Source organism: Coregonus clupeaformis, chromosome 26, assembly GCF_020615455.1.
Source record: "Coregonus clupeaformis isolate EN_2021a chromosome 26, ASM2061545v1, whole genome shotgun sequence".
Lineage (NCBI taxonomy): Eukaryota > Metazoa > Chordata > Actinopteri > Salmoniformes > Salmonidae > Coregonus > Coregonus clupeaformis.
In genome coordinates this window covers 49,285,793-49,307,130 of record NC_059217.1, presented here as the reverse complement: position 1 = coordinate 49,307,130, position 21,338 = coordinate 49,285,793, and the positions used below count along the sequence as shown (strand labels likewise).

Genomic DNA, 21,338 nt, shown 5'->3' with positions numbered 1-21,338 from the left:
TATAGCTTCCTCTCTGTGGTACTGAACACTGACCCTGTATATAGCTTCCTCTCTGTGGTACTGGCACTGACCCTGTATATAGCTTCCTCTCTGTGGTACTGGTACTGACCCTGTATATAGCTTCCTCTCTGTGGTACTGGCACTGACCCTGTATATAGCTTCCTCTCTGTGGTACTGGCACTGACCCTGTATATAGCTTCCTCTCTGTGGTACTGGCACTGACCCTGTATATAGCTTCCTCTCTGTGGTACTGGCACTGACCCTGTATATAGCTTCCTCTCTGTGGTACTGGTACTGACCCTGTATATAGCTTCCTCTCTGTGGTACTGACACTGACCCTGTATATAGCTTCCTCTCTGTGGTACTGGCACTGACCCTGTATATACAGTAACTTCTTCTCTTATTTCTTATTTTTAATTAGTCTTATTACTATATTGATATTGAATACTACAATGTTGGGTAGCAAGTGTACCTGTGCATGTGACAAACTAACAAAAATGTATTTGCAAATACTGTAACTAATGGAACATTCTGAACCATATAAATGTCTCAATGTAATTAAATAAATGTAGAGATTGGAGTAAGATGGAAGTTCAAAAAGCAATGCTCTGGTTAATTAACTGAGTCTCTGCTCTGTGCTGAGTCCTGATTTGAGCTCTATGAATACTCTATACCAGTCAGACTAGAGCCAGTGTATCAATGCAGTTTCCTCCTGAATGAAAACATGCTGCTTCCTGTTCAGTATGGTCTTTATAGTAGTACCCTGTAGTACAGTAACTCAGTTCTCTGGGAAACTCATACTTAGCGTGCTAGCAGCCAGCAGCCAATCCCTTTAAGTCCTGACATGACTGCTGGGAGAAGCACATGTGGGCCCTGAATAGACCAACAGGGATAAATAATCACTAAGCTTTGGCAACAACACACAACAAAGGAACATCCTTCACCAATGGTAGGGGAAGGGGGAGCAATTAAAAAGCCCCCATCAGTGGATGTAGACCTGTTGTTTTTTCCAGTGTAGGGTTAAAGATTCCTGTAGAGATCCAACTGAGGAGCCCAATAAGGATCAGTGTTTGGTTGCTTTTCTTGATTGGCAGTCTTGATTTAGCATGCAAAGTGTTCCAATGTGTTGTTTGATTGTTTTCTCTGTAGTGGATGTCACTTTAATCCTCCACAAACCATTCATAAGGCCTATATACCATTCATGTGGTCCTCTGTAGCTCAGCTGGTAGAGCATGGCGCTTGTAATGCCAGGGTAGTGGGTTCGATCCCCGGGACCACCCATACACAAAATGAATGCACGCGTGACTGTAAGTTGCTTTGGATAAAAGCGTCTGCTAAATGGCTTATTATTATTACTATATACATGCTTGATTTTCATATTAACATACTTCACTGTTAATTAGTCTGTGTTGTCATTCAGGGCTTTGACAACTGTTATTTTGAGGCGGGGTCAACTTTTTAAATAATTATTGAAATTAACTGACTTAAGCAGTCGTAAGTCCTTCGTCTTTCTGAATAAAGGAAGTTCCTAGTCAGTCAGTGGTAACAAGCCATAATGGGTTATTATTGGGAGTGAGTGTCAGGGACCGGTACTGACCTAAAACCTGGTAATCGCATGGGGATGTTGTGTGTGCCTGAGACTCTAGGAAGCATTACTTTCAAGGGCTTAATCTCCTGAAGGAGGTTTACAGAGACTTACCCTGTCCATTTCCACCTCCTCTCTGACCAACCGTTTAGATCAGCTAGTGTGTGGCTGACTGACTCTCTGGCTGGACGCACCGATAGCTAGTCCTGCTGCAACGTCAGCTATCCTTTAGTTTCTGCAATGGCCAGGATCGTTCCTTAGTGATTTCACCACATGAATTACAGCAGGGATCCACCTAAAGCTTTTGGAGTTTTCTTGTGAACCATCAAGAGGAAGTAGAGACATATTTCAAGCCAGGACAGGGTATTGAACAGGGACCTAAAGGGAATCAGGTGGGACCCACCAGTGGCTCTCGACCCACCAGTTTGGGAATCATTCGTTGACTGGATGTGAGGCAGGACCTTGGGCCTGCAGTCCTATCTCTTCTCTCGTCTCTTTCCTTTAGCCCGTGGAGTAACTCGGCCTCAGGATGGAGTGCATAAAGCACATTATTAAGAGCATGGTCTCTGTGAAGGTGTGGGCGTACATCAAGGACTACTGTAAACGCAACGGGCTGCTGACGCTCTCGGTCATCGCCGTGGTTTCTGGCTGTGTGCTCGGCTTCTCCCTCCGCAGTTTAAACCTCTCCACGCAGGTACGGAGGCGCACGCACACACACACACACACACACACACACACACACACACACACACACACACAGCTACTGAGCCATGCAACAAGGTTTTGGTTCCAGTGGGCCTAAGGTCTGTAGCACTCAGGCATCCTAGAGAGAGATGTGTTAACACAGAGGGCTTTGGGTCTTAGACAGGGGGATAGTGTTAACACAGAGGGCTTTGGGTCTTAGACAGGGGGATAGTGTTAACACAGAGGCTTTGGGTCTTAGACAGGGTGATAGTGTTGACACAGAGGGCTTTGGGTCTTACATTTACATTTACATTTTAGTCATTTAGCAGACGCTCTTATCCAGAGCGATTTTTTTTTATAACCCCCCGGCGTCTTGACAGGGGGATAGTGTAAACACAGAGGGCTTTGGGTCCATTGGGTCACCTATACAAATGTCTCTGGTGCAATGGGCTTTAGATCAGAAGTACAGTAAACCACTGAGGGGTTGGTTGAGAGGTCTTACACTGGGATAGTGCAGACAGAGACCAAAGAGAGAGTGACCAGCAAGATACTTTGACACCACATAAAACCCCGACTCACAAAGCTTTTACCATATTGTTGACATGGGAAACTACTCTGACTGCAGATCGATAACTGCTGTATTGAATTCAGAACAGATGCAATGCAACAATATCAACTGAACCATTACCTCCCAAGTGGCGCAGTGGTCTAAGGCACTGCATTGCAGTGCTAGCTGTGCCACTAGAGATCCTGGTTCGAATCCAGGCTCTGCTGTAGCCGGCCGCAACCAGGAGACCAATGGGGTGGCGCACAATTTGTCTAGGGGAGGGAATGGGTAGAGCATTGCGTTTGCAACGCCAGGGTTGTGGGTTCGATTCCCACGGGGGGCCAGTATGAAGATTTTAAAAAATGATGTTTGCTCGATAACTGTAAGTTGCTCTGGATAAGAGCGTCTGCTAAATGATGTAAATGTAAATAACCTGCACATCCCAGTTATGCAGTACTGATACACTTAGCTACAGAGAGGTTGGACTGCTCTACCTGGGTCAAGAGTAGCCATGGTAATCCAACCCTTGACATCCACTATTTTAATAGTGGATTAATGGGTCAGCAGCTTCTAATTTTCTGACGCACTGTTGTAATCTGCATCAGCGCTAACTTCAACCTGTCAACAAATACACAGCATCAAGCTTAGCCCAATGGGAAAGCATGTCACTTGAGAACGATTGATTGATTTAACTTTATTAGTCATGTAAAAACTTAACAAAATGGACAACAAAAATATACATTGTAAAACATACTAGGTACCTTGAAGTGGACTTGTCTAAGCTGACCTGGTACAATGGAACCAATGGTGTAGTCCCTGAAGTGCAAACGTTGCCCACCTCATGTATTTGTAAGCATTTTACCTACTGTACGTATTTGCCCCAGGTCTGCCATGTACAACATGTCCCCTGACCCAGAGTGTTGTCTCCCCTCTCCAGGCTAAGATCTACTTCTCATTCCCTGGAGAACTGCTGATGAGGATGTTGAAGATGCTGATCCTGCCTCTCATCACATCCAGGTAACACATCATCACTACTGTCTGTTCCCCATGTCCCTACTGCTCTTCTCTCTGGTCTACACCAGAACCCATGCTACTTCAATAGAACGCTCTATACATTCTAATGGAATGAGATGCTAACCGAATACTTTATGAATTCTAACGGAATACAACACTAAATGAACACTCTAGGAGTTCTAATGAAATAGAACACTAAATGACTTCCCTAGGAGTTCTAATGAAAGAGAATGCTAACAGAATGCTCTATGAATCCTAACTCCCTGGCCAGTCTGATGTCGGGGCTGTCAGCCATGGACACTAAGGCCAGTGGACGGCTGGGGGTCCTTACCATCACCTACTACCTGTGGACCACCTTCATCGCCGTCATCGTTGGCATCATCCTGGTGCTGGTCATCCACCCTGGTACGGGCACAGAGAAGGACGGGCACAGAGGAGGGTCAGGGCCCGTCATGACTTCTGCTGACGCTCTGCTGGACCTCATCAGGTACATATACAGTGCACACAAGCAAGCATTCCCACGCACACACACACGGACGCACGCAAACACGCACGTATGCACATACACATGGTGAAGTATCTTGAGGGCCATATTTGAATAGCATGGCCAACAGACACATTGCCTGTATCAGGAGTTGACTGTAGCAGATTCCCACGTTTCCTGTCTTTAGTCAGTCTAAGATATTTAGCACCCACCTGTTCATCCTTAACATCTCTCATGGGACGAGATTAAAGATTTCCACAAGACTCAGACAAAAGATTCGGACTGCTCTGCTAATACAGACGTTTGAAATAATACAATATTTTCTATCTGTATCTTCCTGTCGCGGTCTATGTGGATTAACCCATCAATAAACCAGTCAACCAGTAAACCAGTAAACTCAGTGAACTCCAGTTTACCTCAGCTAAGTATAAACCATAAAGGTTGTGTAGGGCCGGGATTCAACAAAAGGCGCGTTGTATACAAGCGCATTGCATTATGGACAATGCGCCATGTAAAGGCAATGTTCCTGACGTTGGTGGAGATCGCATTCTTGGTAAACGCTGTGGATGTCGGCTCAAGTGTAAATTACCTTTAAAATTCAAGAGCAATGGGCTTAACCACAATGCGCCTTTGATTGAATCCCCAACCTGGATTCAGAGCATTTCGTATTATTTTGTACGTACATCCGGGACACTCCATTTAATATGATATGTTACGTTTCGTATGGTATGTATTAATTTGTGAACGTATGATATGTTATGAATTCTAGCTAGGTGCCTAATTTTTGCTAGCTGGGTAACGATAGCTAGGCTAGGGGTTAGGGGTTAAGGTTAGGGTTAAGTTTATGAGCTAGGTTAAAGGGTTACGGTTAGGGTTAGGGTTAGGGTTAGGAGAAGGGTTAGCCTAAAGGGTTAAGGTTAGGGGAACGGTTAGCTAAATAGGTTAAGATTAGGAGAAGGATTAGCTAACATGCTAAGTAGTTGCAAAGTAGCTAAAAAGTAGTAAGTAATAAAAAGTAGCTAATTAGCTAAAGTTGTCCGTGATGAGATTTGAACTCGCAAACTTTGAGTTGGTAGACGGTCGTGTAATACCCACCCATCCACCCATTTCAACCACCCTACTTTCGTTTTTGCCGTAAATAACCATCTGTCTTATGTAACCATACCAAACATAACATATCATACTAATTTGAGTGTCCCGGATTTACATTTACTATGTTACGTCTAGTCTATGAGACCAGGCTGGAATGTCGGCCTAGGACCAGAAGGAAGGTAAAAGCAGGTATGTCACAAATCTGTTTACAAGACAACATTCAGGGAGGTTCCTATGATTAGAACCATTTAGCAAAGACCCTGCTAGCTAAATAGCCTGCTAATACTGACTCTTCAAGGAATCCGATCTTTTCTTGTTTGTTTTCTCTTCTGGATCATTAGCAGTGTTGTGGTTCTGTGTGGATTTACTCACCATTTTAAACCAGTAAACTAGTACAGAACCAGTGAACTCCAGTCCACCCCAATCCACCTAGTACAGCTAAATACAGCTACCTGGAAGCGTGTATTAAGTAGGGGTCTTTAGGTTGTAAATAGCATTTAAAACAACAACACCAGTACAAGGTCATTTAGCTCACGTGGCTTGAGGAATTTGTACCTTTGGGACGATTCTATTGGTTATATTGTTCACAAGCACCTCTGAAACAAGTCAACACCCCAGCGGACCATGTTAGTAATAGGCCTCATTAGGGGAGAGTGGGGTAATTTGAGCCATTTTTACATTCAGTATCACTTAGTCTAGGGAAATACAGTATTATTTCTAACAAAGAGATATATTTCAGGATGTATCCCTGGAAAAACATAGCTTTTCCCAAAATAAGTGGTCTCTTGGCACAACTTACCCCAGGTACAGTGCATTCGGAAAGTATTCAGACCCCTTCCGTTTTTCCACATTTTGTTACGTTGCAACCTTATTCTAAAATGGATTAAATTATTTTTTTCCCTCATCAATCTACACACAATACCCCATAATGACAAAGCGAAAACAGGTTTTTAGAAATGTACATAAGTATTCTGACCATTTGCTATGTGACTCGAAATTGAGCTCAGGTGCATCCTGTTTCCATTGATCATCCTTGAGATGTTTCTACAACTTGATTGGAGTCCACCTGTGGTAAATTCATTTGATTGGACATAATTTGGAAAGGCACACACATGTCTATATAAGGTCTCACAGTTGACAGTGCATGTCAGAGCAAAAACCAACCCATGAGGTCAAAGGAATTGTCCGTAGAGCTCCGAGACAGGATTGTGTCGAGGCACAGATCTAGGTAAGGGTACCAAAACATTTCTGCAGCATTGAAGGTCCCAAGAACACAGTGGCCTTCATCATTCTTAAATGGAAGAAGTTTGGAACCACCAAGACTCTCCCTAGAGCTGGCCTCCCGGCCAAACTGAGCAATCGGGGGTGAAGGGCCTTGGTCAGGGAGGTGACCAAGAATCCGATGGTCACTCTGGCAGAGCTCCAGAGTTCCTCTGTGGAGATGGGAGAACCTTCCAGAATGACAACCATCTCAGCAGCACACCACCAATCAGGCCTTTATGGTAGAGTGGCCAAACGGCAGCAACTCCTCAGTAAAAGGCACATGACAACCCGCTTGGAGTTTGCCAAAAGACACCTAAAGGACCTCTGGTCTGATGAAACCAAGATTGAACTCTTTGGCCTGAACGCCAAGCGTCACATCTGAAGGAAACCTGGCACCATCCCTACGGCGAAGCATGGTGGTGGCAGCATCATGCTGTGGGGATGTTTTTCAGCGGCAGGGACTGGGAGACTAGTCAGGATCGAAGGAAAGATGAACGGAACAAAGTATAGCGATCCTTGATAAAAACTTACTCCAGAGCGCTCAGGACCTCAGACTGGGGTGAAGTTTCACCTGACAACAGGACAACGACCATAAGCACACAGCCAAGACAACGCAGCGACGCTCCCCATCCAACCTGACGGAGCTTGAGAGGATCTGCAGAGAAAAATGGGAGAAACTCCCCAAATACAGGTGTGCCAAGCTTGTAGCGTCATACCCAAGAAGACTCGAGGCTGTAATCGCTGCCAAAGGTGCTTCAACAAAGTACTGAGTAAAGGATCTGAATACTTGAATAATGTGGTCCTCTGTAGCTCAATTGGTAGAGCATGGCGCTTGTGACGCCAGGGTAGTGGGTTCGATCCCCGGGAACACCCATACGTAAAAATGTATGCACACATCACTGTAAGTCGCTTTGGATAAAAGCGTCTGCTAAATGGCATATTATTTATTACTTATGTAAATGTGATATTTACATTTTTTTTAAAATTGAAATGTGCAAAAAAAATCCAAACCTGTTTTTGCTTTGTTATTGTGTGTAGATTGATGAGGGGAAAAAAACAATTTTATCCATTTTAGAATAAAACTGTAACGTAGTAACATAACAAAATGTGGAAAACGTCAAGGGGTCTGAATACTTTCTGAATGCACTGTATGGGGTAAGTTGAGCCGTGGGTAAGTTAAGCTGCCTACAGATTTCTCTACTGAATGAAATATTACCACTACCTTTTTAAAACCATGTCTATCTTTATTTCCCAAACACAATTGAACACAATCACTTTTTAATATTTTTTATCATTTTAAGCATATTTTAACATAGACCAGGCCCTGTTGTTCAATCATATCCCAGCAATAATGCCTTGCATTACACCTGGGACGACAACACTTCAATTTGCTCAACTTGCCATGGTTCAACCATTGGCTCGACATACCCCAAGGCAAACATTTTGACTATATTAGCCCACACAGCTACAAGGATGCACTTTCATGCTAGGTTTAGGACCTCATATTGAAGCTTCTAGAGACCCCAACTGATGTATAGAACAATCTTTAAATTATCTACTTTGGTTTAGATACAAGCATCATGAAACCTCCTAACACAATAAATTCATTTGATTTGGTTATAATCTGTTTTTTGGACCTAACTTGCTTACCACTTTTTCCATGTGGTTTCTTCCATCACAGACTCCATAAAATGATGACCTCTTCCTAAATATTTGGTCAAATTATTAATTTTGAAACAAGGGTGGCTCATTTTACCCCTTTGGCTGAATTTACTCCAGTGACGGCTAAGTCTCTATCTTCTCAGAACACACCGTGTCCTAAATGCTTTACCCAGAACACACTGCAGGGCCGCCGAGGACCGGCAGTGGCTTAGGCCCTCCGTGTGAAGAATCCTCCAAAGCCCAGAGGATTATGGGTATTTTTAGTGAAAGCTGTGTACGGGCGGGCGGATGTAGGCTGTTTGACTGTCAGTGGTGCTTTAGATCATTTGTCACACGTCTGATAGGCTTACTGGCCCTGTGGCAGTGGCTGTAACATTATCCTTTATGAATACACCAGGACTCCTAATGATGAGGACTCTTAACCACCAACACAGGCAACCAGCCTGGTGATATTACCACATTGTGACATCATTCTTACAACTTTATTATTTCGACATGGCTTTTGCTAATGAGGAAGACTGCAGAACAGCTGAAACATACTCACGGTGCAGGAGAATATGAGACCAACTATGAAGAGAAGTCTTTTGGTCAACAACGACCCTAGTCAGAGCAACGACTTTGGCTTTTGGGAAATTGAACCTTTTGGTTACCTTGTGTCTATCTACAGGTTTTGTGGTTTGGTTGACAGCTTAAAGGGATACTTCTGGATTTTGGCAATGAGGCCCTTTATCTACTTCCCTAGAGTCAGATGAACTTGTGGATACCATTTTTATGTCTCTGTGTGCAGTATGAAGGAAATTAGAGGTTGTTTCACAAGCCAATGCTAACTAGCGTTAGCGCAATGACTGGAAGTCTATGGGTATATGCCAGCATGCTCTCTGTCCAGGGTCTTGTTAAGTCTTTCTGAGACAGAGGACCTCTTGGCTTCTGGCCTGACCAGGAGAAATTGACCCTACTCAGGATAAGACTGAGACGATGACAGAAAGCAGATACCCCAACCTTCTGACATCTTACATACTCATAGAGATTTCGCCCAAAAAATCGGAACAAATCAGATCTGACATATGACATGACACATCATATAAACTGTTTTATTATCACCCCATTACTCAGGGAATAACTCCAATCATACATCCAATAATGTTGTAGATTTATGGTTAACATGTTATTCTACCTCTCTTTGACAGGAACATGATTCCCTCCAATCTGATAGAGGCAACTTTTCAACAGTACCGTACAGACCTGGTGCCCATTGTGGCCTCCAGTGTGGTAGAGTCCCAGGCCAACTACGTCTACGTGATGCCCGACCACAACAACCCTCAGCTGGGCCACCCTGTCTTCCTGGAGATCACCCCAGCTCCAGACATCAAGTACAAGATTGTCCCTGGCCACAGCTCTGGCATGAACGTACTAGGGATTGTCATATTCTCTGCTACTATGGGTGAGACACACACACACACACACACACACACACACACACACACATAGTATGCATGAATGAACACACACAAATGACACACTGGATACACGAGTACACACACACACCCCCTTCCAATCACCCCTGTTTCTGACCCTGTGTGTTTTCTCTGTGCAGGCCTGCTCCTGGGGAAGATGGGAGAGAGAGGTGCTCCACTGGTCAATGTGTGTCAGTGTGTCAACGAGTGTGTTATGAAGATCATCACTGCTGCCATGTGGTGAGTTGGTGAGACACACACAGCAAAGTCACTTGTCTGAACTCTCCTTCACATGTAAAGGTCTGGTAATCCTGATCTGGCTAGATTGAGATTCATTTAGATTTAGATTAGAAGTGGACCTCACCAACACACACACACATCTTCCCCCCTCCTCTCTTCCCCTAGACCTTAGTCATTAGCTCAGTATAAGTCTGCATTTCAGGAGTGGCAGGTTATCAAGGTGAGCCAGGTCGACCCAAAGCTGCTTTAGTTCTTAGAAAGCCCAAAACACAGGGGGCATGACACCGCCTAGTGGACAGAGACAGGATCACAACAAGGGCCCAGTCCGCACATTGCTTGCTTGCCTAATCTATTTCCAGGTATTTCCCGTTCGGCATTGTGTTCCTGGTAGCGGGGAAGATCCTGGACATGCATGACCCCGCCCACCTGGGAGAGAAGCTGGGGATGTACTTCATCACAGTGTTAGCCGGCCTGTTTGTCCACGGACTCATCCTGCTGCCGCTCTTCTACTTTATAATCACACGCAAAAACCCATTCACCTACATCAGAGGCCTGCTACAGGCTCTGGTCATCGCCCTGGCAACCTCCTCCAGTTCCGCCACCCTGCCCATCACCATGAAGTGTCTGTTGGAGAACTGTGGAGTGGACAGACAGATTGCCAGGTTTGTCCTTCCAGTGGGAGCCACCATCAACATGGACGGGACAGCCCTCTACGAGGCCGTGGCAGCCATTTTTATCGCGCAGGTCAACGAGTACGAACTAGACTTTGGTCAGCTGGTCACCATCAGGTGAGGACTGTCTACACAAGCACTCACTCTGTCTCTCACATACGCATACACACCCTTAGTTACTTTCTGTCACTGCAACCACACACACACACACACACACACACACACACACACACACACACACACACACACACACACACACACACACACACACACACACACACACACACACACACACACACACACACACACACACACACACACACACACACACACACACACACACACACACTCTGACCCTGCTCTTGTCTCTTCAGTATCACAGCGACAGCAGCCAGTATCGGGGCTGCTGGGATTCCGCAGGCAGGTCTGGTTACCATGGTGATCGTCTTGACCTCCGTGGGGCTGCCGCCCGCTGACATCACACTGATCGTGGCCATTGACTGGGTCCTGTAAGTGTCTGACCGTGAGAGTGTTTGTGGACTGAGTCCTGTGAGCATCTGACAGAAACGCACTATAGATACTTTAAACAGTAAATATAAGTTCCCTCTGTTGGTTGTGTCTGGCAGGGATCGTTTCCGGACCATGATCAATGTGTTGGGAGACGCCCTGGCTGCAGGCATCATGTGTCACCTCTGTAAGAAGGATTTTGAGAGGAGGGAGTCAACCTCTAACTCCGGCCGGGTAACAACGATATACCACCTTTACACTGACCCCAGCCCTAACCCCTCTACAATACAACTATATACCACCTTTACACTGACCCCAGCCCTAACCCCTCTACAATACAACTATATACCACCTTTACACTGACCCCCGCCCTAACCCCTCTACAATACAACTATATACCACCTTTACACTGACCCCAGCCCTAACCCCTCTACAATACAACTATATACCACCTTTACACTGACCCCCGCCCTAACCCCTCTACAATACAACTATATACCACCTTTACACTGACCCCCGCCCTAACCCCTCTACAATACAACTATATACCACCTTTACACTGACCCAAGCCCTAACCCCTCTACAATACAACTATATACCACCTTTACACTGACCCCCGCCCTAACCCCTCTACAATACAACTATATACCACCTTTACACTGACCCCAGCCCTAACCCCTCTACAATACAACTATATACCACCTTTACACTGACCCCCGCCCTAACCCCTCTACAATACAACTATATACCACCTTTACACTGACCCCCACCCTAACCCCTCTACAATACAACTATATACTACCTTTACACTGACCCCCGCCCTAACCCCTCTACAATACAACTATATACCACCTTTACACTGACCCCCGCCCTAACCCCTCTACAATACAACTATATACCACCTTTACACTGACCCAAGCCCTAACCCCTCTACAATACAACTATATACCACCTTTACACTGACCCCCGCCCTAACCCCTCTACAATACAACTATATACCACCTTTACACTGACCCCAGCCCTAACCCCTCTACAATACAACTATATACCACCTTTACACTGACCCCCGCCCTAACCCCTCTACAATACAACTATATACCACCTTTACACTGACCCCCACCCTAACCCCTCTACAATACAACTATATACCACCTTTACACTGACCCCCACCCTAACCCCTCTACAATACAACTATATACCACCTTTACACTGATCCCAGCCCTAACCCCTCTACAATACAACTATATACCACCTTTACACTGACCCCCGCCCTAACCCCTCTACAATACAACTATATACCACCTTTACACTGACCCAAGCCCTAACCCCTCTACAATACAACTATATACCACCTTTACACTGACCCCAGCCCTAACCCCTCTACAATACAACTATATACCACCTTTACACTGACCCCCGCCCTAACTCTCTACAATACAACTATATACCACCTTTACTGACCCAAGCCCTAACCCCTCTACAATAGAACTATATACCATCTTTACACTGACCCAAGCCCTAACCCCTCTACAATACAACTATATACCACCTTTACACTGACCCCCGCCCTAAACCCTCTACAATACAACTATATACCACCTTTACACTGACCCAAGCCCTAACCCCTCTACAATACAACTATATACCACCTTTACACTGACCCCAGCCCTAACCCCTCTACAATACAACTATATACCACCTTTACACTGACCCCCGCCCTAACCCCTCTACAATACAACTATATACAACCTTTACACTGACCCCCGCCCTAACCCCTCTACAATACAACTATATACCACCTTTACACTGACCCAAGCCCCAACCCCTCTACAATACAACTATATACCACCTTTACACTGACCCCCGCCCTAACCCCTCTACAATACAACTATATACCACCTTTACACTGACCCAAGCCCTAACCCCTCTACAATAGAACTATATACCACCTTTACACTGACCCCAGCCCCAACCCCTCTACAATACAACTATATACCACCTTTACACTGACCCCGCCCTAACCCCTCTACAATACAACTATATACCACCTTTACACTGACCCCAGCCCTAACCCCTCTACAATACAACTATATACCACCTTTACACTGACCCAAGCCCTAACCCCTCTACAATACAACTATATACCACCTTTACACTGACCCCAGCCCTAACCCCTCTACAACATTTACATTTACATTTTAGTCATTTAGCAGACGCTCTTATCCAGAGCGACTTACAGGAGCAATTAGGGTTAAGTGCCTTGCTCAAGGGCACATTTACGTCATTTAGCAGACGCTCTTATCCAGAGCGACTCACCAATTGGTGCGTTCACCCTATAGCCAGTGGGATAACCACTTTACAATTTTTTTTGGGGGGGGGGTAGAAGGATTACTTTATCCTATCCCAGGTATTCCTTAAAGAGGTGGGGTTTCAAATGTCTCCGGAAGGTGGTGAGTGACTCCGCTGTCCTGGCGTCGTGAGGGAGCTTGTTCCACCATTGGGGTGCCAGAGCAGCGAACAGTTTTGACTGGGCTGAGCGGGAACTATGCTTCCGCAGAGGAAGGGGAGCCAGCAGGCCAGAGGTGGATGAACGCAATGCCCTCGTTTGGGTGTAGGGACTGATCAGAGCCCGAAGGTACAGAGGTGCCGTTCCCCTCACTGCTCCATAGGCAAGCACCATGGTCTTGTAGCGGATGCGAGCTTCAACTGGAAGCCAGTGGAGTGTGCGGAGGAGGGGGGTGACGTGAGAGAACTTGGGAAGGTTGAACACCAGACGGGCTGCGGCATTCTGGATGAGTTGTAGGGGTTTAATGGCACAGGCAGGGAGGCCAGCCAACAGCGAGTTGCAGTAGTCCAGACGGGATACAATACAACTATATACCACCTTTACACTGACCCCCGCCCTAACCACTCTACAATACAACTATATACCACCGTTACACTGACCCCCGCCCTAACCCCTCTACAATACAACTATATACCACCTTTACACTGACCCCCTACCCTAACCCCTCTACAATACAACTATATACCACCTTTACACTGACCCCGCCCTAACCCCTCTACAATACAACTATATACCACCTTTACACTGACCCCAGCCCTAACCCCTCTACAATACAACTATATACCACCTTTACACTGACCCCCGCCCGAAACCCTCTACAATACAACTATATACCACCTTTACACCGACCCAAGCCCTAACCCCTCTACAATACAACTATATACCACCTTTACACTGACCCCAGCCCTAACCCCTCTACAATACAACTATATACCACCTTTACACTGACCCCGCCCCTAACCCCTCTACAATACAACTATATACCACCTTTACACTGACCCCCGCCCTAACCCCTCTACAATACAACTATATACCACCTTTACACTGACCCAAGCCCTAACCCCTCTACAATACAACTATATACCACCTTTACACTGACCCCCGCCCTAACCCCTCTACAATACAACTATATACCACCTTTACACTGACCCAAGCCCTAACCCCTCTACAATACAACTATATACCACCTTTACACTGACCCCAGCCCTAACCCCTCTACAATAGAACTATATACCACCTTTACACTGACCCCAGCCCCAACCCCTCTACAATACAACTATATACCACCTTTACACTGACCCCGCCCTAACCCCTCTACAATACAACTATATACCACCTTTACACTGACCCCAGCCCTAACCCCTCTACAATACAACTATATACCACCTTTACACTGACCCCCGCCCTAACCCCTCTACAATACAACTATATACCACCTTTACACTGACCCCAGCCCTAACCCCTCTACAATACAACTATATACCACCTTTACACTGACCCAAGCCCTAACCCCTCTACAATACAACTATATACCACCTTTACACTGACCCCAGCCCTAACCCCTCTACAACATTTACATTTACATTTTAGTCATTTAGCAGACGCTCTTATCCAGAGCGACTTACAGGAGCAATTAGGGTTAAGTGCCTTGCTCAAGGGCACATTTACGTCATTTAGCAGACGCTCTTATCCAGAGCGACTCACCAATTGGTGCGTTCACCCTATAGCCAGTGGGGTAACCACTTTACAATTTTTTTGGGGGGGGGTAGAAGGATTACTTTATCCTATCCCAGGTATTCCTTAAAGAGGTGGGGTTTCAAATGTCTCCGGAAGGTGGTGAGTGACTCCGCTGTCCTGGCGTCGTGAGGGAGCTTGTTCCACCATTGGGGTGCCAGAGCAGCGAACAGTTTTGACTGGGCTGAGCGGGAACTATGCTTCCGCAGAGGAAGGGGAGCCAGCAGGCCAGAGGTGGATGAACGCAATGCCCTCGTTTGGGTGTAGGGACTGATCAGAGCCCGAAGGTACAGAGGTGCCGTTCCCCTCACTGCTCCATAGGCAAGCACCATGGTCTTGTAGCGGATGCGAGCTTCAACTGGAAGCCAGTGGAGTGTGCGGAGGAGGGGGGTGACGTGAGAGAACTTGGGAAGGTTGAACACCAGACGGGCTGCGGCATTCTGGATGAGTTGTAGGGGTTTAATGGCACAGGCAGGGAGGCCAGCCAACAGCGAGTTGCAGTAGTCCAGACGGGATACAATACAACTATATACCACCTTTACACTGACCCCCGCCCTAACCACTCTACAATACAACTATATACCACCGTTACACTGACCCCCGCCCCTAACCCCTCTACAATACAACTATATACCACCTTTACACTGACCCCCGCCCTAACCCCTCTACAATACAACTATATACCACCTTTACACTGACCCCGCCCCTAACCCCTCTACAATACAACTATATACCACCTTTACACTGACCCCAGCCCTAACCCCTCTACAATACAACTATATACCACCTTTACACTGACCCCCGCCCGAAACCCTCTACAATACAACTATATACCACCTTTACACTGACCCAAGCCCTAACCCCTCTACAATACAACTATATACCACCTTTACACTGACCCCAGCCCTAACCCCTCTACAATACAACTATATACCACCTTTACACTGACCCCCGCCCTAACCCCTCTACAATACAACTATATACCACCTTTACACTGACCCAAGCCCTAACCCCTCTACAATACAACTATATACCACCTTTACACTGACCCCGCCCTAACCCCTCTACAATACAACTATATACCACCTTTACACTGACCCAAACCCTAACCCCTCTACAATACAACTATATACCACCTTTACACTGACCCCAGCCCTAACCCCTCTACAATAGAACTATATACCACCTTTACACTGACCCCAGCCCCAACCCCTCTACAATACAACTATATACCACCTTTACACTGACCCCGCCCTAACCCCTCTACAATACAACTATATACCACCTTTACACTGACCCCAGCCCCTAACCCCTCTACAATACAACTATATACCACCTTTACACTGACCCAAGCCCTAACCCCTCTACAATACAACTATATACCACCTTTACACTGACCCCAGCCCTAACCCCTCTACAATACAACTATATACCACCTTTACACTGACCCCCGCCCTAACCACTCTACAATACAACTATATACCACCGTTACACTGACCCCCGCCCTAACCCCTCTACAATACAACTATATACCACCTTTACACTGACCCCGCCCCTAACCCCTCTACAATACAACTATATACCACCTTTACACTGACCCCCGCCCTAACCCCTCTACAATACAACTATATACCACCTTTACACTGACCCCCGCCCCTAACCCCTCTACAATACAACTATATACCACCTTTACACTGACCCCCGCCCTAACCCCTCTACAATACAACTATATACCACCTTTACACTGACCCCAGCCCTAACCCCTCTACAATACAACTATATACCACCTTTACACTGACCCAAGCCCTAACCCCTCTACAATACAACTATATACCACCTTTACACTGACCCCAGCCCTAACCCCTCTACAATACAACTATATACCACCTTTACACTGACCCCCGCCCTAACCACTCTACAATACAACTATATACCACCGTTACACTGACCCCCGCCCTAACCCCTCTACAATACAACTATATACCACCTTTACACTGACCCCGCCCTAACCCCTCTACAATACAACTATATACCACCTTTACACTGACCCCCGCCCTAACCCCTCTACAATACAACTATATACCACCTTTACACTGACCCCCGCCCTAACCCCTCTACAATACAACTATATACCACCTTTACACTGACCCCCGCCCTAACCCCTCTACAATACAACTATATACCACCTTTACACTGACCCCAGCCCTAACCCCTCTACAATACAACTATATACCACCTTTACACTGACCCAAGCCCTAACCCCTCTACAATACAACTATATACCACCTTTACACTGACCCCAGCCCTAACCCCTCTACAATACAACTATATACCACCTTTACACTGACCCAAGCCCTAACCCCTCTACAATACAACTATATACCGCCTTTACACTGACCCCAGCCCTAACCCCTCTACAATACAACTATATACCACCTTTACACTGACCCCCGCCCTAACCCCTCTACAATACAACTATATACCACCTTTACTCTGACCCAAGCCCCAACCCCTCTACAATACAACTATATACCACCTTTACACTGACCCCAGCCCTAACCCCTCTACAATACAACTATATACCACCTTTACACTGACCCAAGCCCTAACCCCTCTACAATACAACTATATACCACCTTTACACTGACCCAAGCCCTAACCCCTCTACAATACAACTATATACCACCTTTACACTGACCCCAGCCCTAACCCCTCTACAATACAACTATATACCACCTTTACACTGACCCAAGCCCTAACCCCTCTACAATACAACTATATACCGCCTTTACACTGACCCCAGCCCTAACCCCTCTACAATACAACTATATACCACCTTTACACTGACCCCAGCCCTAACCCCTCTACAATACAACTATATAATACCAGGTTTTCGTGTGTTTGAATCTGCTCTTTGACTAACTGTGTGCTCTCTCTCTGTGTGTGTTATGTGTGTGTTTTGTGTATGTGTTTTGTGCAGAGGGACACACTGATCTCCTTCGGTGGCCAGAGTGTCCAGAGTTGTGCCCTGTCCGAGGCTCCTCTCATGGACTATGCCCATCGCTGTGACTATGTCTACGAGGTGGAAGGTGACTGTGTCACAGAGAGATCTGGCCCCACCTACAACCTGTGTCAGGTTTAGGAGAAACCTGTTCCCTGTTACAACCTGTGACCTGTGTTACAAAGAAACCGGTCCCCGGCTGCAACCTATATCTCAGAGAAACCGGTCCTCTTCTACATGCAGTGTCACAGACAAATCCGTCCCCTGCTACAACCTGCGTCACAGACAAACCTGGTGTTTGGTCTGAGACACTTTCACTAGACAGACAGCAGGGAGCACTGCCCGCCTTCAACACAGAGACCATTCTATTTATAGTAATATACATACAGTTGACTCCTGATATCAAAGGCTATGGACTGGGGAATTACAATGGGACTGTGAAACAACCCTGCACTGAAACAGAGTTTGCACTTTTCTAATGTGCATTTATCAGGGGTTGACAGTGATGTCTTCATAATGTTGTCTAGTGGATCAGTTGGTTGGAGCAGGATGTTCCCACACCACAAATGGTTTTGGGCTTGATTCCCACATGTGCAGTAAGTCTTTGGCTTTGGTTAGTGTCTGGTAAATGTTCAACTTTTTACTGTCTGATGATCACACCTGTGCCATGATGAGGAAGCAGGTTTTCCTAATCATTTTGTGACTGGATTTCTAGGCTACTGTAACCTCCCAGGGACTTATAGGTCCACCAAGGTGCATGTTATGTCAGAGTCAGTTTTCCTTCTTTAGTTAAATGCAGATTCCACTCAGGACGCCATTTTGGTGTCGCAGTGTACTGCAGCACAGCGCACTTTTTAGGCAACCAGATGGCATTATGGACACCATTTTGGTTTTATGTACTAGTGACTGTAAAGATAGATGACGAGCACTTTGAGGTTTTTTAAACCTTGTTTGGTGTCAGAATGGTTGTGGATACCTTCATGAAGTTACGATATTCTAGGGCAAGGGTATTCAACTCTTACCCTATGGTCCGGAGCCAGCTGGTTTTCTGTTCTACCTGATAATTAATTGCACACGCCTGGTGTCCCAGGTCTAAATCAGTCCCTGATTAGAGGGGAACAATGAAAAAATGCAGTGGAACTGGCTTCCAGGTCCAGATTTGAGTTTGAGGGTTCTAGAGATATATACCAGTAGTTTAACACACAACTGTGAGTGTGAATATTGATTATTTAGTAATAGTTTTAAAAAAGATGGTTTAAACTTAAATGTTGTCAGTTTAAAGGAGTTGCCTTAAAATGTTCTCAATAACCGCTCACCGTTGCTGAGAATGTTGCAACCATGAAAGTGTTGAAATTGATGACTTTATACTGAAAATCAGTTTTAATATACAGTCAGTGACTAGGGGTAAACCCTCTAATCTCTACCTCTGTCAACTGAATTATAACAAATACAGAATGGATAACTGATATTTCAATGTCTTATTGGTAGATTTACAGTAGATTTCACTGCGATCTACATCTTTGAACACCTAGGATCTTGAAGAAACTCCTCAAAATGTTTTTTATACAAATGAAAAGTATTTGTGTACATGCAAGATACTTGTCTTGTACATTGTTATTTTCTAATAAAATTTGAAGTGTAATGATTTGAGCATAACTTTTTAACCCACCCTCTCTCACAGTACCCAAATTAAGCCAAAAAGATCATCCTGCTCAGCTTTATAAAGCTTTCAGATATTTTATTCAAGGTAATTGTGTGTTAGACAGGTTCTGAACAGCCTTCATTCAAAACCAAACAGAGTAAATCAAAATGAATCCATTAAAAAAGTCAAAAGGAACACTCCAACACGAAAAATTTACAAACATGTAAAACTACATACAACACATCAAATAAATTACATCTTTGTGCCTCCACTGCTGTTGCCACGTTCTCCCATCTCTCCCACATAAATTAAGGCTAAAAATAGAGGTTAATCATAATCATGTAGTTATTCCAGTAAACCCACTAGCATTTCAACATACTAGCACTCTGAGAAGCTAGCAAATCAAGGACTGTTTAGTAGAACTCAATAGAAAATTAATATCAAAAGGATGAGAACAAAATAAGTGAACCACTCCCTCTAGTGCTGTTTCTGGTTCAGAATAACCACTCCCTCTAGTGCTGTTTCTGGTTCAGAATAACCACTCCCTCTAGTGCTGTTTCTGGTTCAGAATAACCACTCCCTCTAGTGCTGTTTCTGGTTCAGAATAACCACTCCCTCTAGTGCCGTTTCTGGTTCAGAATAACCAATTCCTCTAGTACAGTTTCTGGTCCAGAATTTAAAAAAAGACCTTCCACATATTGCACTCTGTTCAGGACTGTTCCGTGAGAACAAACATCAGATATTTCGATTTTCTTCTCCTTAAAAACACAATTTCAATAGTGACTAGCTTGAGGCCTACAGAGAGGATATTCCTGTGACAGGAGCGTGTGGAAACTAGTAAGGCTTTGCAGATCTGAAGATAGAAGACAGATCACAATACATTTAGAAGAGAGAATTAAAAAGTCTGGTTTCTAAGCTGTTTCCAGAACACAGATGAAACCTACTCCTGGACATAAGATCATGCTCAATGGAGAATCTCTAATGAAAGTCCAGGAGACAAGCCCCTAATTTTCTAAAAACAAGTGTCACCCATTATGGTATAGGTTAGGATTGTGTGAGGGTAAACTAATCCTAGATCTGCAGCAGCAGGAAACTATCTAGAGCCAGTTCTCTGATCCTGTGGTGGTCAGTTATTTTATCTCCAAACAGACTACAGTACTACACTCTCAAACCTACATAGAATAAAGGCCTTTGTGATGAAAAGTGCACAAACAAGATATGTTAACAAAAACAGATGTAGGAATATTCTCGATGTCAAACCAACCGCCAGTCTTCTTCCCGATCAGAGTCAGAGTTCTCTGATTTTAAGTCTAAAAACGTCACTTAAGTACAACTGGGTTTAGCATATTTTTTTCAAGCTTTTAGGTTATTGCACATTTCTAAAATGGCAGACGGTTTCTCAGGATGACTG

General features: G+C 45.1%; 1 protein-coding gene across 1 annotated transcript; it reads left to right on the top strand.

Annotated features, from left to right (window-relative positions):
- The first annotated feature begins 1,763 nt into the window (after positions 1-1,763).
- Positions 1,764-19,366, top strand: slc1a8b (solute carrier family 1 member 8b). The gene is made up of 9 exons (XM_041904307.2): positions 1,764-2,279; positions 3,754-3,833; positions 4,102-4,317; positions 9,519-9,772; positions 9,926-10,025; positions 10,385-10,813; positions 11,071-11,205; positions 11,323-11,437; positions 18,265-19,366. Exons 1-9 carry the CDS (start codon positions 2,115-2,117, stop codon positions 18,424-18,426), a joined length of 1,656 nt encoding a protein of 551 aa, XP_041760241.1. The 5' UTR covers positions 1,764-2,114; the 3' UTR covers positions 18,427-19,366.
- The last annotated feature ends 1,972 nt before the right edge of the window (positions 19,367-21,338 follow it).